Source organism: Gracilinanus agilis, chromosome 5 (genome assembly GCF_016433145.1).
Source record: "Gracilinanus agilis isolate LMUSP501 chromosome 5, AgileGrace, whole genome shotgun sequence".
Taxonomy (NCBI): Eukaryota; Metazoa; Chordata; class Mammalia; order Didelphimorphia; family Didelphidae; genus Gracilinanus; species Gracilinanus agilis.
The window spans coordinates 254,179,769-254,205,604 of NC_058134.1; the positions used below are offsets into that span (position 1 = coordinate 254,179,769).

The window sequence follows — 25,836 nt, forward strand, 5'->3', positions numbered from 1 at the left end:
TACTGAACTTTAGAGGGAGGTAGGAGAGCAACTTGAAAGTCTATGAGGGGCAACAAAGACATAGAAAGGATGTTGTGGTGAACTTTAAAGAAGGAAAGGTTGTTGGTGAGTAATAGTAGAAGGTAGATGGTAGAAGTAAGAGTTCAATAGGTGTACTAAGTACAGCTCTTAGTCCTTTCAGAGGAGTATGCAAGTCCTGGAAAACTAAAAAATGTGGTATTTAGAAGACACTAAAAGATGGAATAATATAATTAGATTTCTAGTATGAAAATATGAGTTTGTTAACAACAGGGAAGTGCTCTAAGAGGGTAGAAGCAAAAGATAAGGAAGAAGAGAATAAGGATTGAGGTAGTATGAGGCTGAGCTCAACAGAGATGTGAGATGTGAGAAATTATATAAAGGGAAAGGGATTCTAAAGGTGGATTGGGGGAGAAGATAGGCAGAACTTAGAAAAGCACTGGGAGGCATGAGGCTTAGAGTCAGTAGTTTCCAAACTAAAATAGGGTAGAAGTCGCTAGGCCATATTGGTGCCTGATCTAATTCTGGGGCATTTTCCTAGGATTCAGTTCTAAATCTTATTTGTACCTTTGATCTGATCAGAATTCCATGCTGGTGGGACCTTTCAAATCAGGCATGCTGCTAAAACCCTGAATTAGTATGCTTATTTTGGAAAGCAAAATGGAAGTATACGATAAAAGGTTCACTTTTTAAACATTCTTTGATTCAGCAATTCTAACTTTATACTTATAATCAAAGAAGAAAGAAAAACCCTGCCTATACAAATATATTCATAGCAGCACCTTTTTTTTATGTTTTTTTTTAGACCCTTAACTTCTGTGTATTGGCTCTTTGGTGGAAGAGTGGTAAGGGTGGGCAATGGGGGTCAAGTGACTTGCCCAGGGTCACACAGCTGGGAAATGTCTGAGGCCAGATTTGGACCTAGGACCTCCCCGTCTCTAGGCCTGACTCTCATTCCACTGAGCTACCCAGCTGCCCCCATAGCAGCACCTTTTGACAGTAATAGGAAAAATGTAAAGAAATTATATATTTGTTGAGTGGAGAATGGTAAATTGTGGAACATAAACACATTAAATATTATTGTGTACTATTTCCACTGAAATATAGTGGAAAAAACCCTAGATAAGAGACAAAAACCTGAGTTCAAATTCTTATTTTGCTGTGTAACAATGGACTGCACACATTTTCCATGGTCTTTGGTTTCTTCATCTATAAAAATGAGAAAACTGGATAAAATGATGTCTGGTTCCTTCTGGCTATAAATCCTAGAAAGTGCTACAGGGGTTCAGAGGAGGGAACATTTAATTTAAATTGACCAGACAAGGGAAGTTTTCATAAAGAAGGTGATACATAAATGGAAGCCTAAAAGGACAGTGTTTGCTTTTATTGGACATTGTAGGCAAATAAGAAACACTAAAAAATGTCTGTCCTTCCTAGGTGGCTGCTACACAAGTTATCCCTATGCTTTCCGGTTTCTCATGTCTAACTCAATGGCCCTTTCCTGGATAAATGATACCTCTTCACTCTTCTTTCTCATCACTTTTCATGGCCAATCTATATCCCTACTAGCTGATCCTCCTAATTACCCAAGTTAGAATCTGAAATTTATTTATGGCATATGATTTACATTTCTGTCTGGGCCCTTCTTTTTCTCTAAAGGCATTTCTTAGGGTGATTTCTGCCAGGAACTGAGACTTGGGATTCAAGATGTATTCCTTATTGCCAACAGAAGTCAAATTTGGGTCCACAATTTTCAGTTAGGACTTTGACAATCAGAGTTTTGAGAAGACATTAAAGGCAGAGCAAAGATAGAAAGAGCAAAGTCAGAGAAATGGAAAACTGATGTATAAGTTTGGGTAGTGCACTAAAGAATACACATTGAACTATGATGTGACTTCAAATGACTTCATCATCAAACAGCAACAAAAGTGGTAGAAAATCCAGTGAGTGATATGATTGTCACTTTATCAAGGTGATTTATTAATGGAAATGGTTAGGGAATAGCATGTCATGAGGCCATGTTGTCAAGGGCCTTGAATATCAAGCTCAGAAGTTTGTACCTTTTGACAGGAAGGAATCATTGAAAGATTTGGGGCAAGGAAATAAAATGTCTGGAGTTGTTATAGAGCTAGTGGATTAATTCAGCTATGGGATGTAGGATGGATTGGAGCAATAGGAAGATTGGAGAAGACCAGTTGAAAAGCACTAGTCCTTGGAAGAGATAATGATAGCCTAAACATAGCAGTATGATAGAAATAGGGAAAAGGATATGGAAGCTGGAGATTATAGAAATAGAATTAAAAGAAGCAAAAGATAGAATACAGAGACCCCATATATATCAGATTAGCCCATAAAAATCTCAGCTCTGTCACTAGAATTTTCCAGGAAAGGACTTCAGAGCTCATCTATTCTAACCCCTATGCCATATCATTATATAGAGCAGGAAACAACCCCATAGAGGTTAAATGACTTGCATAAGGTCACATAGCTAAGAAGTATCAAGAACAGATTTGAACCCAGGACCTCCCATCTCTAGGTCTGACTCTCTATCCACTGAGCCACTTAGCTGTCTCCTAGTATATCTGCTAGTAAACTTGAAGATAGAAAGAAAAAAAGAATCGTGTGAAAGAGATAAAGTAGTCAGAGAAGGAGATGTAGATACCTTAAATTAAATTAATTATCTTTCCCTAACCATTCCTTCCTTCCAATCTTTCCTTATTATTGTTGAGGGTACCACCATTCTCCTAGGCTCATAACTAGGTATCATTCTCAACTCCTGACTCTCTCTCACCCCCATATCCAATCACTTGCCAACTTGCATATCCTTGCATAACACCTTTCATTGCATCTCAGTGGTGCAATGGGTATAGTGCTGAGCCAGGAGTCAGGAAGACCTGAATTTGAATCAAGCCTTACTAGCTATGTGACCTTAAGCAAGTCACTTAAACCTGGTTGCCTCAATTCCCTCATCTGTCACTTAGACCTGGTTGCCTCAGTTCCCTCATCTGTAAAATAAGTTGAAGAAGAAAATGGCAAACCACTAAAGTATCTTTGCCAAGAAAACCCGATATGCGATCACTGAACAGCAGCAAAAAAAAATCTGTCCTACATGTCCCTTTCTCTCCTCTGGAACTATGACTACCCTGGTACAGGCCCTCATTACCTCATGTCTGGACTCTTATTCCAGGGTTCTGGTTGGACTGTCCAGTTCCAGTGTCTCCATGCTTGATTGTATACTCTACTGAGTTATCAAAATGATCTTCCTAAAGCACAGGTCTAATGAAATTACTCCTTTACTCAATAAATCCCAGCATCTCCCTATTTCCTTCCAGGATCAAATAAAAAATTCTCTGGTGTTCAAAGCCTTTCATAATCTGGACTCTTCACACCTTTTGAAATGTTCATAAACCATATTCCTTCCATCTATTCTGTGATCCAGTAACTCTGGTCTTCTTGCCTTTCCTCTTTGTAGTAGCAAAGAATTGGAAATTGAGAGGATGTTCATCATTTGGGGAATGGCTGAAAAAGTTGTGGCATATGATTGTGATGGAGAACTATTGTGTTCTAAGAATTAACGAGGGGAGTAGTTTCAGAAAAAAATGGCAAGATCTATATGAACTGATGCAAATTGAAGAGAGAAGAATTGGGAGATCATTGTGTCTGGTAACAGCAATGTTGTAATGATGACATTTCGTGCTAGAGTCCCACTTTAGCCTTAAGAATTCCCCCTGTTAATTCATGGCAATAGATGTTGTCTATAAAGCTCATATCAGTTTCTGTTACCAATCACGACTGGCAGCCTTGCAATAGAGAGACATGACTGGATCCCAAAGCTCTGATCCCTGAAAGAGAAGTCAGTCTGCAATAGGAGGGAATGAGAGAATTAAAATGTGAGCTTGACAAGAGGGAAGAGAAACTCCCTTCCAAAGACAAGGAGCAGTCCATGGTGAGTAAAGCAGGGCCCAGTAGGGTTATGATGTCAGAAAGGCTACATTCTCAATATTTTCCATGAAATGCTTCTAAACTCACAAAATCTATGCAATGTATGCAAAATATATGCAAATCTACCAAGCTCTCTGAATGAGCCCTAGAGCACTTTCCATGAATTATTTCATCTGATTATGAACATTTGAGTCAGTTAAGTTCTTCACCTAACTTTCCTACAAGTCAAGCAAGCCTTAGTATAAGAAATGAAACTTCTTGAGATTAAAGGTATTTCAAGAAAAATTAAAAATTAAAAAAATGAGAAACTGAGAAATTATTAATGGGCATATGAGCAGCCTCAGCAAGACATGCACTGCCCCAATATCAGATACAGAAAATTATTAAGATCACAAATGTAGGCCTAAAAGGGATCTTTGAGGTCATCTTCTCCATCTTCTCATTTCTCCACTATTTTATAGATGAGGAAATTAAGACTAATAGAAATGAATGCTTTAACCAAGGTCACAAAAAAGTAAAAACCAATCACGATTTGAACCAAGATCGTTTAACTCTTATGTCCAAAGCTATTTTTTCCCATATTGTGCCATACTTTTTAAAAATGGATGTAAGATGAAGAATTCAAAAACTTATGAAAAGACTTATACGAACTGTTGAAAAGCAAAGTAAGCAAAACCAGGAAAGCAATCAACTTGAGGACTACAACATGTAAATGGAAAGAACCAAAACAAAAAGAATGTGAATATTGTTGAATTATATACGACAAAGATTGGCCACAAAGGAAGAGAGGAGAGAATGAATTTCCCTTCCTTTTTTACAGAGGTGGGAAGGTCTTTGGGTGGAACTGCTGGAATTAGATGAAGTATTGATAGAGTGTGGAAGGCCAATAAGAGAAACAGTCTCAAATAGATAAAAATCTGAGACTCCTCTTTTGATCCCTTTTATGATCCATACCTTTTCTTATTGGAAAAACATTATAGACTTATTCAAAAGCTTTAAGTTCCTAGCAAATCAGAAGGTACAGAGTTAACAATTTTTCTCCTTGATAATTAAGAAGCCTGAACTCTAAAAAATATATTACTTAGACAATAAAGGCCGGAAACAGACAAAGCTAGACAAGACTTTATCTGACCAGATGCAATCCTGAAAATCAAGGACTCAATTTGTTTAGGATCTCTATGAAATATATTTCTGCTCCCAGAATTAACCTCCTACTAATTGGTGGTTGGGATTTGGCCTTTGACCCTGTACCTATCTCTCTACTTTTTAGACTTTAATGGGTTTTATATAATTTGTAACCCCTTCACAGCTATGATTCTTTCTCTGTGCTCTTTGTGTGAAACGGGTATATATTAAACTCAAGACTCCATGGAGTTGGAGCAGTTATGAACTAAGCATTTAATCTGACTGTTCTCATTCCATCTGACTCCACTAAACGCCACTTTGAACCCCCAGAAATATAGAGCTGGCTCTCTATAGTAGAGCCACTTATTAACTTTCCTTTTCTACAAAGTCAAGTTCTCTATGGAGACACGAGGGGAGAATTGATTTGGGAATGAAAGTAAAATAAAAACAAAAGATATAAATCCCAATTTCAAAAACAATTTTAAAAAGGACATTAATAAACCAATCTACACACCTACAAAAAAGAGGCCTCCTATGCCAGTTATAATACTATAAGATTCTGCCTATAATTTGATGACTAGATGTTCTGCAGGAAAAGTGTCAGGTTATTTAAAATGATGTTGTGAGAGTATCTAGAACCTGTAATGTGGAGGAGGAAAGAGAAATGGTTGACAAGAGAGAAATAAATAAAGAAGCTTCTAGTATTCACAAAATGGATTCCAGTATCTAAGAAGTACAAAGTAAAAAGAAAGGGACTGGCAACAATCCCAACATATTTTCAAAAGAAATACTGATGATCCCATAGCATGACCAGAAAAAAAGTGAAGGTTTTTTGCCATGGGAAAAAACGACTGCTAAAGCAACCAGACAACAAATTACGATTGGAGAAAAATCAAAACAGAAAAGATCCAAGCAGTAAGAAATTGACTAGGCAGCCTGATTAAATTTCAAGACTCAGAAAAAACATGTTGCATTTGTTATGTTGAATTTATCTCTGGTATGAAATCATTATCGTTCTGCATGGCCAAAAACAATATTTTTGATTTGCCATATGTTGTTTGGCCGAATTGTCCTGAGAAGAAATGTCACACTGCTTCTTACTCTCCGTAATTAAAAATCAGGTTTTCGAGAAATAATAATGCAGGAAACTACTGGTCACAACTGTGAAAGGGGGAAGAGTTCAAGTCTAAACAAAAGATAGAAAATATCACATAAGCTAAAATATTGATTGTTTAAAAATTTTAAAGGTTTTTTTTTTGCATAAACTAAACTAATATATTTAAAATTAGAATGGAAAAAGGTCCTGAGGAGAAAAAAAAATCTTTGTAGCAAATTTCTCAAATCCAAGATATGTGAGGAACTCATTCAAACTTATAAGAATGAGTCATTTTACTAATGAATAAAATAGTCAAATGAACATGAAGATTTCAAAAGAAGGAATCCAGGCAATCAACAACCATGTTTAAAAAATGATCCATATGACTAATAATCAGGGAAATGTAAATTAAGGTAACCATGATGTTCTAACTCATACCTATCAGATGGGCAAGGACAGTAATAAAAGAAAATGATACATTTTGGAAGGGTTGTGGGGAAAAGACCCATTACTGTGCCAGAATTATGACTTGTTCCATAGTCCAAGAGTCACTAAACTATACCTATCTCCTTTGACCCAGCACTATCACTAGTAGCTTTATACTTCTAAAGAAATCAAAGAAAAAAAGAAAAAAGTCTTCATAAAAATAGATGAAAGATTTATAGTAGCTTTTTTCATGGTGGCAATGAAATGGAAATAAAAATTGTTACCATATCAACTAGGGAATGGTTGAATAAATTATTGTATGTGATTATGAAAAATGCTATTGAAAGAAATTATAAAGGGATAGTTTTAGAGGAAAACTGAGACTGATATGAACTGAAAGAGAATGAAATGGACAGAAACAAGAGGATAATTTCCTAATAACAATGACACTGTAAAGAAATACAACTTTTAAGGACAGCTAGTGGGTCAGTGGATAAAGAGCCTTGCCTTGAGATTCAGTAGGTCATAGGTTCAAATCTGGCCTCAGACATTTTCAAGCTTTGTGAACCTTAGCAAGTCACTTAACCCCCATTTCCTAGCCCTTATCATTCTTCTGCTTGGGAACTAATACATAGCAATGATTCTAAGATGGAAGGTAAAAGTTTAAACAAAAAAAAAAGAAACAGAAAAAAAAAAGAAATGCAGTCATCAAACATAATTCCAGGGACCAATGATGAAGCAAGCTACCTATGTCCTGAAAGAGCAGTGATGGGCTCAATATGCAGAAAGAATACTTTTGGATGTGATCAGTGTTGGGGTTTGTTTTGTTTGGCCATGCTTATTTGCTCTAAGCCTTTTTTGTTTTCCTTTTTTTTCTAATGAGTAGTAAGAAAGAGAGGAGGGGTAGGATTGATCTCCCTCTTGTCCAAAAAAGAGAAGTGAATGGAAAGGCCAGAAGAAATAACATACAAGCAGCACAGCTTTAAATGTTACATCTTGAATTTGTTATGTACTTTAAAATGTAAGAAGATTTATATCTTAGCGATTCACAGGTACATGTTGAGTCCTCTTCTGTGTTTGACAATGTCTCTGGAAATGTTTGTTTTATTTCATGTTTGTAAAGTTCAGAATAAAAATAATAATAAAGCACAAAACTATATATTATATTTAACATCTTGTTTTAGGTTTTGTTTTCATAAAAAAAACCAACTCTTACCTTTCTGTCTTAATATCAACTCAAAGACAGAAGAGCAAGGGCTACACAATACGTGATTTGCACATTAGTCACATAAAGAAGTGGTGGTCAAAAAGAGCTCTGGTCCAGAAAACCACAACGATGATGGAATCAGCACAGATGAAATCACAGACTTGGATGGAAGACAGAGACAGAGAGAGAGAGAGAGAGAGAGAGAGAGAGAGAGAGAGAGAGAGAGAACAAAAGAAAGTAAAAAAAATGAGACAGTCACTGGGACCTCAAGATGGATAAAAATAATCTAAGGAGCAAAAAAAGGAGGCAAAGGAAAGATTCAAACAAAGTACTCAGCTAAGCATATTTTCTGTCCCTTTTTGAAGAGGGTCCCCTGATTAGGACAAATAAGTTTCTGTAGTTTAGTTTTGTTGAATGCAAGTTTGTGGCATTAAAAAACTTGGTAATAGGAGCAGCTAGTTAGCACAGTGAATAGAGCACCAGGACTGGCATCCAGAGGTCCTGGGTTCAAATATGGCCTCAGACACTTCCTAGCTGTGTGACTCTGAGCAAGTCACTTAACTCCCACTGTCTAGCCCTTGCCCTTCAGTCTTAGAATTGTTACTAGAAAAGAAAGTAAGAGTTTAAATTTTTTTAAAAAGAAAGAAAGAAAAAGAAAAGAAAAATGACTGAACCACAGCATGAGTCAGGCAGTGCAGATCCAAGAATAATGAATGAAAAAATCCCTACTAGCTTACATTTTGAAGAAGGAAAGATATATAGAAGCATAAGTAAAAAAAAATGAGACAAATAAATACAAGGTGGACCCTAGCAGTGAAGGGGATCAAGAATGGCTTCCGATAGAAAGTAGTGCTTGAGCTATAGCATGAAGAAAGACTGAATGTTGTTGCATATTATAGGCATTTAATCATTGTTTGTTGAACTGAAAATAGTGCACAAATCTCTGGAATCATCTTTAATATTTTTCACGTTTGTCTCTCATTAAATGGAACATACTAACAGAATTTAATTTCATAGACTGAATTGGGAAACCAAATTTCATAACTCACTGAAAGGAAGAATAAATGCTTCCTTTGACATGCTTCCTCCAATCCAGGCAGGTGCAACTTATTACATTTGGAAACTAAGCATGAAACAAGCATTCGAACAGAAGGATACAGTAGAAAATTAAAGTGGAGGCAGGGAGCCGGATTAAGAGAAGCTGACAGCTTTTGCTAGCATAGCGAATTGGCACTGTTGAAATCATATTACCAATAAAGAATACAGTTGCAGCTGATTCAGCATGAAACTCTTTCTATTCTACCAAAGATGGAAACTTATGCAAATAGCTCCTTGAATTATTTTCTCCAGATAGATAGGAGATCTGTTTGCAAACACATTGAAGGATGCAATGTCCCTTGTTGTCCTCTATTTGTGTATCTGTGTATGTGTGGTTTTTACATAGCCAAGGAAGAGATTAGGAACAAATTAAAGTGGCATCCTAACTCAAAATCACAGAGCTGAAGAGCTGCAAAGGAATTCAGACACCATCTTGTTCAATTTATACATGAAAATAAATATCTCTACAATACCAGTTCTGGAGTCAGAAAGATGTGGGTTCAAATCTCACCTCTGGCATTTGCAATGGGGTGACTTGGGCAAATGACAGCTTCTAATCCTCAGTTATCTCATTTTAGGATCTTGTTAGAGCTTCTCAAAACTGCTCATTGAAGACTTAGAAAAGCTCGAGGAGACTTTTTTTAACCCTTACCTTCTGTCTTAGAATCAGTGCTAAGCATTTGTTACAAAAAGAGAGGGAAGGGCTAGACAATGGATGTTAAGTGACTTGCCCAGGGTCACACAGCTAGGAAGTATCTGAGGCTAAATTTGAACCCAGGACTTCCCATCTCTATCCACTGAGCTACCTACATGCCCCTCAAGGAGACTTTTGATAGATTCTTGAGTTCCTAAATTACTAGCTACCAGCCTCACTGGTTCATGAGGTACCGTTAGAATATATCAACTCCTTCAAGAGGAAGGGAACAAGTATTAATTAGGCACCCACTAGGTGCCAGGCACTGTGCTAAGCACTTTGCAAAAAATATATCATTTTAGCTTTGCAACATTCCTGGAAGAGGTAGGTGCACCTGCTATCCTATTTTATAGCTGAGGAAACTGAGGCAGATAGAGATTAAGTGATTTGTCCAAGGTTACAAAGGTAGTATCTGAGACAAATTTGAACTCACATCTTCTTGGCTCTAACCAACTCTGTCCTAAATCAGGATTTGTTTTAGAACAAAATTGCCCTAATTGATCAATTTTTAGGGATGTTTATTCCTAAGTAATTTCATATATTGCATGAGCCCAGGAAGAAATAGTCTACCTACACTTACCTACCAATATCCTCACAAAGAGCCCCACATCCAATTACAGTTGTACTTAAAGCTACTCAATGTACTTAAAAAGACTACATTCTAGATCCTTCTGGGCTCTCTGTAGAGCTATCAGTAACATCACACTTGACATGGCTAGTCATGTAAATTTATCCAATTCCTAGCCTATTCCACTAGGTAGTTTCCAGTTTTGGGGAGAAGGGTGAGAGGGGGAATGGGAGGAAGAAGACAAAGAGGAAGGACAATGATAAGAATAATGCACCCCGATAGCCCATTTTATGCTTCATAATCCCTTCACATTACTTCTATAAAATTACTCTAAACAGACTTTCCTCACCTTTGACACTTCCACTTTCAAACTAAGTTTACTGCATCCTCCCTCTGAATAAATTAGTTTGCCTAAGAACTCCTGACTTTGACCTCGCCTTATCCCAGTTTTCTTTTTATCAACCTTTGTCTCAGCTTGGACCATGTCTTTCTTCTGCCTCCCCATCTTCTCTTTCCAAGCTTATTAATTACGTCCAGTCTCTGGCACAGATCATCCCCAACCCCTTTTTCCTTCCTTCAGTCTCTCTCTATGGGAGACTAGATCTAAGATGCATTGATGATTTGAGTAGGAGTTGAAATATATTGGGTGTTAATACTTGTTGACTGATCAATTTGTTCTTCCTACTTCAAATCTCTCCCATCCCTAATCAATCCACCAAAGTGATTTTCTCAAAGTACAGAAGTGACTACCCATCACATCACTCCACTCAATAAACACCAGAGCCTCTCAATTGTTTCTATTGTCACTGTTTTCCTAGTGCTTAGCACAAACCCGGATGAATTTTATTGTCATTGTTGTGGAGTCATTTTCAATTGTGTCCAATGCTTCGTGACTCCATTTGGGGTTTCCTTGGCAGATACTGGGGTAGTTTGTCATTCTCTTGTCCAGTCCTTACAAATAGTAGTCAATTAAAAATTGTCTGTTGGTTCATTTATGACATGATTGCATGAAATGATTTAACCAAAAATAGTTATTAAGTACCTATCACATATACAAACCTGGCTCTGGGAAGTATAAGGATAAAAAATAAGTAAAAGCCAGTGTCTTTCCACCATACAAATTTTAATTTTAATTTGGGGAAATAAATATTATGCCTTTTTATAAGAAAGTATAATGTTTCTATAGGGAGTGGTACTTTTTTCTCAAGTACCATTCTTCAGAAAAAAATAAAATTCTAAAGAATTAAATCAATAAAACTACATACTTAATTTCTTCATCTGTAATCATAGACCAAAGGGCCCCTTGGGAAGCAACTACAGGAAAAAATCCTTCTCAGTTTCCCAGAAGTCCAGCTCCCTCAATCACTGACAAAAAGACATCTGGGAAATAATTTTGTGAAGGAACATACTAAAATGTCAGTGTTCCAAGTTTTATTTACATATCTGGGACAGATAAATTTTCTAAGTACTAGACTGAAACAATATGCCACATCCATCTACTGGTCCTCCCATATTTCTTTTTTTTTTAGGTTAAAGCATACATATTTATTTGTATTTATATAAAACATAATAAAATATATGACATAATAAAATAATACATATGATTTTTTATAAATATGTAATAAATTATTATAAATATGCTTATCCAAGAGAAACAAATTCTCACATTAGCTATGTTCAAAAATCTGTACCTCATTCTTTTTTTTCCTCTCCTTTCCACTATTCCCCCTCCTCAAGAAGGCAGGTAATTATATAGGTTGTACATATATTATTGCATAATACCTATTTCTCTGTCTATCATGTTGTGAAACAAGAGACATATTGCTTACACTAGAGAAAAATTCATGGAGGAAATAAAGTGAAGAATGGTATATTTCAATCTGCATTCAAGTTCCATTTGTTCATTCAATGGCAGTGGATATTCCCCACTCTTTCTTGTCCAGTCTAACTAATTTAGATGTAAAGTAACATGCCAAGGTTGCCAACTCGTGAACCCTCACCCATTTTCCCTATATCTGTATACCACCGATCATACTCTGTCCTGATTCATCCAAGTCCTAACCTGTCCTATTATGTACTTTGACATCCTCAATTTTTCAAAACTTCTGACATCATCAAAAGAGCTAAATGGCTAAAATGTACAGTCTCCGAGTTTGAATTCTGCCTCTTAAATTACTAGTTATGTGACCCTAGGCAAGACACTTAACCTCTTCCCACCTCATTCACCTCACCTATAAAACGGAAGAAATAGTAGCAAAGAGGCCAAGGGTTGTTTTGAGTATAAAATGAGATAATCTTTGTAAAGTACTTTGCAAGCCTAAAGTTGCATATAAATAAATATTCATTACCTCCACATCTTTAATTTAAAGGAAATCTGGTTCTTCCTTGAGGATGCCTCATCCTTCCAATTCTTTCTCTTCCTCCTGACTAACAGAGTTAGGAAGAGAGGTGAATATGCTCCTTTCTCCCCCACCCTCTCTTCCAAACCATTCCTCCACCACATTTCTTCAATGGCCTTTCTTCTTTTGGGGTAATGAAGTTCAGTGCTCAGCTTTCTCTCATCTATCCAGCTGCAGGTCATCTTTCCTACTTTTACAATTATATTATTATCAGACTCATAGCCTTCCTTTGCATCCTACCACTTCCCTCATCCTCATGGATATCAATATTCATGTTGACCATCCCTTTGACAATTTGACCATAAAATTCCCCAATATCCTCAACTCTAAAAACTCCCTTCTCCAACTCCCACTTCAATTGCGATATTGTCATATCTTACACCTAAATATCTATCACAATTATATTCCCTGCCTGAATTAGAATTTTGATGTTCTATTACAATATCTCATCCTCCTAAACCTTCCATTATCACACTCTAATTAAACTTGTTATTCATCTCTCCTTGTAATGTTAGACCCATAACCCATAACTATTTTCCTAGTCCATTTCCCTTACTCAGTCACTTGGTCTGTTAGCAAACATTTATTATAGGGCTTACTCTGTACCAGTTGCCATGCTTAGGATGTGAAGAAAGACAAAAACATAATCCTCACCTTCAAGGAATTCATATCCTAATATGGGAAAAAATTTTAAAAATCCATTTATATACATATGCACGTATGCATATATTTGGTGTAAGTGGAATATAGTCTAACTCCATTTACCTCTCCAAAACCAGCCTTGACTCTGAAGTCTAACAACTAATAATATCCAGGCCTCTGGATCTTCTCTATTTCCAACCTGGGAAAATACATGTCTAGGTAACGACTAACATCTGATTACTCTATTTGTTCTGCTCTAGGGCTGCTAAAAAAATCACAAACTCAAGCAGATTTTCACCTCCTCAGGGCAGACCTTGACTGTGGTTTGCCAATTCTTCTCATCTGTCTCCTATACTTCCCCACAGTGCTTTCTCCAAACCATCTCTTCTGTCCTCCCTCTGACTACTTACTACCAACCATCTTACCAAATATCTCTGAGGAAGAGGAAAGATACAATTTCAAGGAGTGAGTAGTCAGTAGGGTCAAGTACCACAGGAGGTCAAGGGATTTCCACAGGGAGGTCAAGGAGGACCAGGATGGAGAAAAGGTCTGATCTGGCAAGAAGGAAGCCCTTAGTTATCCCTCAGGGAGGAGTTCCAATGGAACCATGAAATTTCAAGATTTTATCTGCTCTAGATTTAAGGTCTAGCTAGGCCTTGAAAGAAGACTCAGCATTCTAATATTGCACCTCTCTTTGCTAAAACAAGGCTTGTTCTGATTATACAAATACTCACAGGGTGTACTTTCATCACCTGGGTCCTGTTATTCACTGGATGAAAAGCTACAGGCAACTTGCCATCTTGCTCCATTATGTGGCTGCCAAATAACTTCTTGAACTTTAGAACTCCACCATTCACAGTGGCTCATTTTACAAGAAATTCAAAATCACTCACAATAAAGCACCAAAAAAAATCCGGTTGGTTGAAGGAGAGCCTTAGCACATGAGCTTTATTAAAAGAGTGAGAGGTTGCAGGCTTTAATGATCACTTTTCAGTTAATTGCAATCATTTTCAAATGAGAAAATTAGCATATTTATCTGATGATACACATAAAATAGAGTTTTTAAAAAGTTCTTTACTAACACAAAGAACAACAGTCTCAAAAGTTTTCATTTATCTGCAAGTTCATTACATGGTTATGTTGCTAGAGGTTAGGTACTTATTGTACTGATGCTTTCATCACTTTCTCCAGGCACAGATTTTCCATTTTTAAACTAAATTATTGAAGCCAAAGATGTCAATAAAATGCAGCGATTTCAGTAATTCAACAGGATTTCTCTTTCAGGAACTACATAGCATTTCATCAGATTCATGGTAGTACAGTTCAAACTATCTGCGCTGTTTACTAATGACCGATACTGGCATTTCAACAATATAATAACTAGCATTTATACAGCATTTTGAGATTTGCAAAGCCCCTTATAAATATTATCTCAGATTATGCTCACAACAACCCTATGAGGTAGACGCTATTATCATTTCTATTTTACAGTTGAAGAAATTAAGTCAGATAGAGGTTTGGTGAATTGCCCAGGGCTACACAGCTAGTATCTGTGGCTCACATTGAGCTCAAGTCTTCTCGACTTTAGGCCAAGTTTTCTACCTACTGTGCCATCCAAATACTTAAAAGATTCACATTTCTAGAATTATGTTTTTAACATGGAGACTAAGTTCTAGACAACTTGCCAATCTTCAGCAGTGAAGAGAGTAACCATAACTGATGAAATCATGGCTTTGGCCCCTCTCCCCAATAAATGGTTTCCATAGTTCATAAAAGATGTCCTCCTGGGTTTTTAGCCTTAAAATAGGGACTATTTTATAGTTTTATATTTTATAAGAGTTAATATTTTAATACTAGTAATAATTATAATAGAATCTTTTAAGGATTACAAAATAATTCATATACATTATCACATTTGAGCTTCACAATAACTTTTTTAAATGGGCATAATAGATATTATGTCCATTTTACAGATGAAGAAACAGGTTCAAAGAAACTAAATGACTTGCCCATTGCCACACAACTATCAAGTGTGAGAAGTAGAATTTGAAGTCAGGTCTTCTTAACTCTAAATCCCAACATTCTATCCCCCCATGCTTATATACTTGTATTATTCACACACCCAAGTTTAAGACCCCAAAACAAAAAGTACTGCTATATTATAGTTTGAGAGACACCCTGCCATACCAAATAGATGGCATCAAGAAGAGCATGGTTTTAGTTCCTACCACATGTTAGAACACATATTGATACTGGGGCCCCTGTAAAAGTGGCTTAATGTCTCAGTATCCTAAGTAATTCTTTAGAAAAATAAGATCTATGTTAGCAATGGGGAGGAGGGGTTTAATTCATTTCTTTACCTTTGAACTACAATTCCCAGCACCCCACTTTCCTGTTCACATTGCATGCTGATGTAGGGAAGTAGGGTGCTGGGAATTGTAGTTCAAGGATACAGAAATTAATTACGTAGGGGTTTCCTCTATGGAAGTTCCCTAAGTCAATTAAATCTAAGACATATACAATATGTATGTATATATGACCCTAACTATATACATATAAATCTATATTTATATATATGTACATATATACAAACTAGATCTATAATTTAAGCTATAGATATACAAATTATGATACAAATACAGATTGGACCTGTGATTTTACTGGCATAGGAAACTCCCAAATAAAAAAGCTCTCTCTACCAAATGCAGGTTGGCACTATCTCTTCAATTTATAGTATTGAAAAATTGCCCAGAACATCAAGTGATGCCCAGAGGCATTAGAGGTGGGAAAAGAACTCAGGTCTTCTCAGTTCCAAAGCCAGCTCTCTATCACTTGTGCCAGTGATGGGCAAACTATGGCCTGCGGGCCAGATGTGGCCCCCTGAAATGTTCTATCTGGCTGTGCCATCATTCCTAATCTGAGGAATACAATACAATGAAACTTCGAAAGAGTTGCCTGAGAAACAGACTAACAGATGAGCATTTCCTTTCCTTTGGCCCCCTCTTTAAAAAGTTTGCCCCTATCACTGTCTTGTGCTATACTGTCCTAATTATAAAGAAATATGTATCTCAGATACTTTTTTATCAAAAAAAGAAAAACGTTTATTTTATGCTTTAAACCATGTCAACTCAAGAAAAATTTATCCCTTTTTCTACTTATTCTTAAATTAGAAAAATAAATATATATAAAGATTTATCTGGGAAATTGACTCACAACTGCCTCCTCTTTCTGTAGGCTTTGTTCAAATATTTAGACTGTCTGTGGACCAAGAATTCTCATTCCTTAGAATAGGTTCTTAGCATAAATATAAACACAGAAGTATGATTATTCACCTACCTTGACTAGGAAAGCTTGACAATCACTGACATAGTCAAATTCCAGGCCATCAAAAGAATGGTAATGACGGTCCCCATAAATTGTGCATACTGCGGGACACGGGTAGTAAGTGCAATTGAACATCCCTCGCCGACAAACACTATGAGAGCAACGAAGTTATTGACCTTCTAAAAAAACTTTCTCATTGTTAGTTCTTCAAATCGGTATAAACATTAGTGGTTTAAGTCAAAGTCTAATTTTTAAACCCCTCCCATTTTAATAGTTACTGTGTTTATTGGACAGATGAGTTAATAAAAGTCAGAATTAAATTTTGAGATGATGTCCTTGTCACAAATAAAGTAAGTGATGGAACCAGAAATTGAACACAGGACTAATAGCCAGAAGATACTTCATATTTCTTCAAAGCTTAAAGTATCCATGGTTTCATTAATACAGGAACTTCCTCCACAAGAGCCAATCACAACTGAAAATCAGGAGATATTATAGCTAACAAATGTTTCCCAACCATCCACTGAATGTCTCACCTGGTAATGAGACACTATAAACTGAGCTAAGCTTACACTCTAACAAAAGATATGTTGTAATATGGATCCAGATTCTACTGGTCTCGAATGGCAGACATTAAAAAAAAATCCTCCCCTTTTGTCTTAGTATGAATTCTGAAATAGAACAGCACAGGCTAGGTAAATGGGGTTAAATGACTTGCCCAGTGTCACACAGCTAGGAAGTATATGAGGCCAGAGTTGAACCCAGAATGTCCAAACTCCAGGACTGGCCCTCTATCCACTGAGCCAACTAGCTGTCCCATTGTTCTACTTTAGAAAAATAATATTCTCTTTAAATTATGTCACTAACTTTTCCCTTTTTTAAAAAATAGAATACTTGGCAAGGAATTTATGTTGTTCTTTTGCTATCAACCATGATAGTTACTGGTAACGTTGCTGCTTTTTTCCCAACAACATCTGGATTTGTAACTGTTCATCATTTTATCATAGGCTAAACCAATAAGTAGAAGAATAATACAGTGATTTCCTTGCCATTTCCCAGAACCTTCCATTTTCACTTGATCAGTAGGTTTTCAGAAGGGACCCCAGGCATGCTAGCTTCTCTTTTGATGGACGTGAAGACAGCAGCCGGATTCAATAACTATCAGCCGGAGAATGCTGTCGGCAGAAATGTTTAAGCAAACCACAGTGAAATCATTGAAATTCATTACCAGGTATAACAAGGGGTAGAAATCACTTCTCCTGAAAGGTATTCCCAGTCCTTCCAGAGGCACGGACAGCTCTCAGGAACATAACATTTTCCTTTGTGTTCTGCCATGCTTCAAAATAAGGAAATAAAATATAGTTAGCGAAAACTCATTTAAATGAAGTGCACAAAGGAATAGCCAACAGAATATCTTATCCTTTTTCAGTAATAACTTATTCAATATTAACAACATAATATATTATCTTGACCTTGTATATGTATCTGTATGTAGGTGTGTGATGATACTACAAAATACTGACACTGTTATTGCTGGTCATCAAAACTCAGACTCTTGGGAAGGAGAGCAAAAATGGTATTGTGGAAAAAGAACTGGAATTTAGAATATGAGTCCAAATATTTGTGACCTTGAGCAAGTGATTGTATTTCACTATGCCTCTAGGTCTCAGTTTCCTCATCTATAAAATGAGGAAGTTGGAAGGGATAACCTCTAAATGTTCTGAGTGCTCTAAATCTATCATCTTGTGAACATTCTCACTAAAGGAAAGTCTATTCCCAATTGCTGGCTCTAAAAAAAGGTTTTTTGAAGCACTATGACTACATAAAAGCAATATAAGTTAATAAAGCTCTTAAACATCCCAAAACGTAAGAAATACATGAGAAATATTTGCATTTCTCATGTTAAAAATCCTGTGTCTCATGAAATGAAGTGAGAAACAGGATATAGTATTAAAAAGTCTAAATTTCAGGGTTTGAGGTTGAATCTCAGTTCTCGTATTTCCAACTTATATGCTGAGGTTATCGAGGAATGCAGATGTCAGAGAGACTTTCCTTTTTGCCACTTCAGATGACAGAAAGAGAAGTGAGCTAGACATATGGCAAGAGCAAGGAATGACAGGTGGACAAACATTGTGCTCCACTGGTGTCCTTGTTATGTTGGTAGAAAGGAAGGAAGGGTTTCCGAATAATGTGGCAAAATTTTAGGAAAACATGGACAAGAGTTGTGCAGCACGGGCAGCCATGGATGGGTTGCCAAAATTGCAGTCTGAATCGATAGAGGAAACTTGCTCATCTCTAAAATTACAAATTCATTTGAATATTTGAGTGCAACTTCTTTTAGAAAACCTCACCCTAAACCTTAGAATTGTGTACTGGTTCTATAGCAGAAAAGAGGTAAGGGCTAGGCAATGGGGGTTAAGTGACCCGTCCATGGACACACAGATAGAAAGTGTCTGATCTCAGATTTGAACCCAGGACCTCCCATCTTTAGGCCTGACTTCCAATGCAGCTAGCTACCCCCAAGAGTGACTTTTTATTTAACATTTCTGAACTTGTTTGCTTATCAGTAGAATGAAAAAGCTGAACTAAATAATCAAGGCCCTTGCATTTCTAAATTTATGCTCTTTGAAATACAAGTCGACAAAGAATCCATGATTATCTCATATTTCCCCTAAAGCTTTGCTCGACACCTCCAACTAATAAAATTAATATTTCCATTTGGCAGCAATAAAAGGATTCAACCTTATCCATCAGAGTTGATGCTAATTCAAACTGAAAATCAGAAAGACATTTTAATTGAAGAGAAATCAGCTAATGGGAAAGTTTTGCTACTGAAATGGTACCAAAAGTAATTAGTCTTACATTTCATCTGGCTTGAAATTGGAACTAAGAGTTTAAGAACACTGATAGGCTAGCAGGTATCCAAGAGGAGAACTTTGAGTCCCTGTTACAGGAGAATCAGTCGAAGGAATTAGATATGTAGTCCAGAGAAGGGGAGATTCAGGTGGGACAGGAATGCTGTGCTCAAATATTCGAAGGATTGTAATAAAGAAGTATAATGAGACACATTCTCTTTGTCCCCAGAGGCCAGAACTGAGAGCAAATGGAAATTACTAAGGGTAAAAATTTAGATTATTGTCAGGAGAAATTTTCTAAAAATTAAGAACCATCCAAAAGCAAAAGAGATTGTGTTGGGAAGTGGTAGGTGCTCCCTCAGTTGTAGGTCTTTAAACAGAGGCTGAATGACAATTATCAGATATTTTATGGTGAAAATAATTTTCTTTCAAATAACAAAGCATGTACTTTTTTCTCTCCCACCTTCTCCCCACCACTGGGAGTGGGGGAAGCAAAAAGAAAAGCAGAAAACCAAAACTCCCATAAAATATATATATAATCTCATAATGGCCATGTCCCAAAATACGTGTTTCATTCTACATCTGGCTGACTAGTAATGAGAAGCACACTGGTAGGGCGTTAGAAGTCATAGTTTTAGGAGCAAGTGCCTACAGGTTACCCTTAGGACTGAAGGTAGCAGCAGCACTATGTGGACCTAACCTGAAAATTCAAGTAAGAGTTGGTGGTGGGAGAGAGCCAAAGAAAGGACTCTATATGAGATTATAAAACTGTGTTCTCTTTAAATCAAGATGTTTTTATATTTTGAAAATTCTAATCCTTTACTAGCAACACTTTTCCTCCAAATTCTAAAGTAAATTATGGCTAGAAAAAAAACACATTCTCATGCCAGCATGCTGTCATCAAAGATTAGTACATAAGGAGTTATATTCTACTGCCTTTAAAACCCTAGATATTATGGCTTTCAATTCAAAAGCTGTCTTTCAACTAAATTAACAACCTTGTGAACAATAGCCCTGTAGCCCCCTTACACTCAGCATTTAATCTACTGTGCCTGACTTTCATCTACATTAAAATGCATTTGAATTTTCCTTTGTCTAATAACTGGAAATGGAAATTTGAATGATAAAGATGGGCACCTCTTGCCATTCTTAGCGCTAAAAGTATATGGAATTTTATTGTCAAAACCTATCAGATTTTTCTTAACTAAATTGCTGGGTTTATATCAGAAAAAAAAATCCCCCTGTACTTTATGCATATCTTGGCATTTTCTTATCTTAGCTCATTTTCCTTAAACTCTAAGTTAGAAGAAATGGAAAGCTACTTTAGCTTGGTCAAATATTATGAGCAAAGTCACGTTTAGTTAATTTAGTAGATGAATTAAAGTAAATTAACAGAAGCTTACTTTATTCATTGCAAATTTGAAAGAGGTCGTATTAATATCATCAAATATTTATATATTGTGTGGTACAGTAGGAAAAAGCGATTCTAAGATCAGAAGTCATCCAAATCCTACTTCTAATACTTATTAACAAGATAACAATGGGCCAACAATTTAATATCTCTGATCCTCAGTTTCTTCATCTGTAAAAAAATAATAATAATAGAGTTGGGGCAGCTAGATGGCTCAGAGTATTGAGAACCAGGCCTAGAGTCATGAGGTCCTGGGTTCAAATCTGACCTCAGAGACTTCATAGCTGTGTAACTTTGGGCAGAAGAGTGGGACCGATAAAAAGTACTGATTCTAAGATGGAAGGTAAGAGTTTAAAAAATTAGGGCAATCAAAATGTCCATGATACCTCTTCATAGGATGGATGTGAAGAACTGATGTGATGAAATATGAAAGGTATTATATAAATGTAACTATAGAAATTATGTAAGTTTCAGCTAGTATTAGGGCTGCTAGATGGTACATTGGATCAAGTATTGGATCTGGATTCCAAATGATTCGTCATCATCTGCTCAAATCTGACCTCAGACACTTACTACCTGTGTGATCCTGGGCAAGTCAATTAACTATTTGCCTCAGTTTCCTTTTCTGTAAAATGAACTAGAAAAAGAGAATGGTAAGCCATGCTGCCATTACCTTTTCAAGAAAATCCCAAATTGGTTTTAGTCTGAAGAGACCAAACAACAACAAAAATTAGTATTATACATCTTTTTATGATTCAGACATACAAGAATCAGTTCCAAAATATTGTTTCTAGAACTGGAAGAGTCATTTTTCTGTGTTTGTTTTCCATCTTTAGTATCCTGATGAGTCCATAACACTTTTTAAAAAATAACTTTTGTTTTCTTGAATGCCTAGGTCCTAATGTCTATTATAAGACCATGTCCGTTATATGTACTATGGCTAACACGAGTAGTAAGGATATTGCACTCTTAGAATACTTGTGCTTAGCTTAGAGAAAACTATAGGAGCTCATCCATATTTGTTGTTGTTTTTTCACTTTTTTTCACTTTTTGAGTAAACCTATTTATCTTAATATGAAATAATTTATCTGCTTTGCTTATAGACTTTAGCCATAAGGCATAACTGATATCCTCAAAACCCTGAATAGCCAATCCCCCAAATACTTCATTTCTTTGGGGCTATATAACATCTTTCTGAAGCCTCAGTGAATTTATCTGATTTCTTTTAACGTTGCCCCCATCCTAGTGATGAATGACTTGGAATATCCATTTGGAATACTCTATGTGTTTCAAGGCTCCCTTAGGGAAATTTAAAACTCTGTGTTGCAGAAATCCAGAGAACTTAAGCTTATGTCTAGAAAAGAAGTGGAAAGGAATAGCACCCCATAAATTCTGAGCCATGTGCTGGTTTATTGTAGCACTGAATACCCAAGGTAGCTCAGGGCAAAGAAGCCCCTTATTTGAGAAGGAGAATATGAACAGATCTCATGCATCTACACACCTAAGCACCAAGACAGGATGGTCTGGTTTCTCACCTAAAGATAAAAGTGTAACTTCTAGTCTACCCCAGGTTCCCTACTTACTTAGAGAGAGCTCCACATGTTCTCAGAGTATTATAGAGACTGGGCTTTCCCTCTGATGGGGAAAAAAAAAAAAAACTTTTTTTTTTCACTTTTTTGTGTTGTTTTTGGTTTGAAAAATATCTTTACAAGCACCTAAATGAGTGGTAAGCAATGAGGACTGCATAAGTTGATGTCTGTTTATAATATTGTATCACCATAAATTTAGGGGTGAGTGCATTAGGACATCATGAGGACCCCTGAGTGGCAGGCCTAGATCTCATGAAAGAATATTAATTTGTTGGTTGTTTATAAAGTGAATGTTGTCCAAAAAATCCCTGGTTGATTTGCTGGAGATGGCAAATATTTAAATAGAGAAAAGATATAAGGAAGGGGAGATTTAGTTCTCCTCCAGCTCAGTTGCTGGAGTCACAATTTGTAATCACAGATGTTGAGGTGCTAATGCGTTAATAAACAATCAATAACTTGTTATCCCTGCATGAAATGTGAACAACCCCTTTCAGCACCATTGAACCCAAGAGCCAAGTAGAGAATCCAGTCCTAAAAGAAGGTTGTATCCTATATATCAGTTTCTTCTTGACTCCTGACCTTCCTCTTCAGGTAGTAATTTCCACCCTACCTTTGATCAAGCACCCTATCTCTACCATGATGAAAAAAATAATTCTGGATTCTACTAATTGAGCTCTTTTCCTTTGTTTCTCTTCTCTCTTATTTTCAAAGTATCAGAATAATCCATAGCTGACTCCTTTTCTCCTTACTTTTCTTTCTCTACAATATCTTTTCAGCATGGCTTCCTACATATTACTAAGGTCTAATTAGGAAAAGATATATGTAGTTCAGAATGGGATCTGGAAAGGACCTAAAAGGTAATTTTATCCAAAACCCTCATTTTAAAAGTGAGGAAACTGAGGCCCAGAAAGATTGTCACACCAATTGCTATTAGGATTTGAACCCAGGTCCTGATTCCAAATACAAAACTTTGTTGACTCCATGACGTGGTTTTAGTGAGACAAAAGATTAAAGTAATCTCACTATCTGCTAACTAATCCTAGAAATTCTAATTTAGGAGCTTCATGCTTTTAATATAACAGGTCCAAGTTAAAATGAAAATCCTACTGGAAGAAATAAAGCTGAATTGAGTCCTTTGGCAGTCTAATGAGAATAACTTTCAGATCTTTTCCTAAGAATGTTTTCTGAAAGCAATGCAACAAGAATCTAGACTAGTGATGGCAAGCCTTTTAGAGTCTTGAGTGCCCAAACAGCAAAACTCATGGTCACATGTGAGCCACCCCCCTTTACCCAGACAGGGGAGGGAGGTAGCACTCCCATTGGGCTGCTGGACAGAGGGACAGGTGATGAGAGAAATGGCCTTGGGGTGGTGGAGAGTGACCCCCTCTGACACATGTTTCTATAGAGTCACCAAATGGATCTAGGTTAACAAATGACCTCTTTCTTACCAAATCTGAGACCTTTTTTCAATAAACTAAAGGCTGTCCTCAATTTAAGGGTAGATTATTTTCCAAAAAGTTGTATTCAGCTGTTCGGAACTCAGAACATATGGAAATAATATTAAAAATGTTAAAACATAATAAACAAAATAAAGATAAATATAAAAAAAATAAAATAATGTTAAAAAATATAGAGGTTAGGGGGCAGCTGGGTAGCTCAGTGGAGTTAGAGACAGGAGATCCTAGGTTCAAACCTGGCCTCAGCCACTTCCCAGCTGTGTGACCCTGGGCAAGTCACTTGACCCCCATTGCCCACCCTTACCAATCTTCCACCTATGAGACAATGCACCAAAGTACAAGGGTAAAAAAATATATATAGAGAGAGAGGTTAACTTCCCAGGCCATTCCTCCAAAAGTTTATTGAAAGAAAATGCTGCCCTTACATCCTGCTTTCTCACCTCCATTTATTTACAACTAGTCCATTCTTTAAAGCACACTTTGAATGACAAAATATTTCCATGTAGGTGGAAAATTGTTATTACATGTAATTAGTAAAATAAAATATCTTTACTGAAAAAAAAGGGTTCTATGATGCCTTTCCCAAACTTGACAGCTGCAAGTAATCTCTTCATTATCTAATCTTATCACTTGCTTTACTAAGTAATCATTAGGATTTATAAAATAATTCAAGGCTTGCAATACACTTTACATAGATGATGCTCTTTGTTCTCAACTAGGTGGCTGTGCCTAAAGTCAGGAGGACCTGAGTTCAAATTAGATTGCCCATACCAGCTATGTGACCTTGGGCAATTCACTTAGCCCTGTTTGCCTCAGTTTTCTCATTTGTAAAATGATCCAGAAAAGAAAATGGCAAACCACTCCAGTATCTTTGCCAAGAAAATCCCATAAGGATCACAGAGAGTAGAACAAGACTGAAAAATGACTGAACCGAACAATAGCCTCATTATGACTTTGATATCTCCACCTCTCTTTTGTTCTCCCCATCCATCACCTCTATTGTGATCTTACCTTCCTCAGATCACAGTCTTGATGACTATCATCAGCCAATTCAAGATTATGCCCTCTACTCTAATCCCCATAACCTTCAGCTGCTCAAAGCCTGCTAATCCTTAGCCATTCCTACCATCTCCTTTCTTCATCCTATGCTGGAACTTCTGGACATGAAAGGAAATCATAACACCAGTGTGTTCCAGGGAATAGTGCTAGAGTTTGAGTCCATTCCCAGCCCTAACACTTACTAGCTATGGAAATATGGTCAAGTCATTTAACCCCTCCATACTTCAGATTCCTCATCAATAGAATGAGAGCTGGACTATATGGCCCGTAGAGATTCTAGCTCTTGTTCTGTGATCTTATGAAAACACTACTGACTGGGTCCACTACAACTGCATGTTACTTAACTTCTGCAGAGAAGTGGTTATTGATTCATTTGGTTTAAAGGCTTTTCTTAGATGTGACAAGCAGAAATGAAGGGATAGATGAGTTGTGATTTCAGTCATAATATCCACATAGATGAGGTCATAGTTCCATTGGAATGCCAAAGGAAAGGAAGCTCAGGATTCCTAAAAATCAAGGACTATTTCATTTTTGTCTCTATAGCTCTATCTAAGGTGCCAGGAATGTGGTGATCAATATGTGTTTGTTCATTTAATCACAGTGTTATAAAAAAAAACCATCAGTAAAACTGTTCCTTTTAAGAAATAATAAATGGCTGGGCAGGTAGCTGACTCAGTGGATTGAGAGCTAAGCCTAGAGACAGGAGGTATTGGGTTCAAATTTAACCTTAGAAACTTACCTCTGTGAACCTAGGCAAGTCACTTAATCCCCAATGCCTAGCTTTTATCACTTTTCTGCCTTGGAACTAATATGCAGTATTAAGCCTAAGACAAAAGAGAAAGAAAGAAAGAAAGAAAGAAAGAAAGAAAGAAAGAAAGAAAGAAAGAAAGAAAGAAAGAAAGAAAGAAAGAAAGAAAGAAAGAAAG

At 36.6% G+C, this 25,836-nt stretch overlaps 1 protein-coding gene across 1 annotated transcript in view; it reads right to left on the bottom strand.

The window, feature by feature from the left end:
* The window catches only part of OTOGL (otogelin like), a 220,029-nt gene that overhangs the window by 120,735 nt on the left and 73,458 nt on the right, over window positions 1-25,836 (bottom strand). The window contains exons 24-25 of the mRNA XM_044679180.1: window positions 17,768-17,875; window positions 16,552-16,690 (exon numbers count right to left, since the gene is read on the bottom strand). Of these exons, the coding sequence (XP_044535115.1) occupies window positions 16,552-16,690; window positions 17,768-17,875 (247 nt within the window). The remainder of the gene's footprint in view (window positions 1-16,551; window positions 16,691-17,767; window positions 17,876-25,836) is intronic.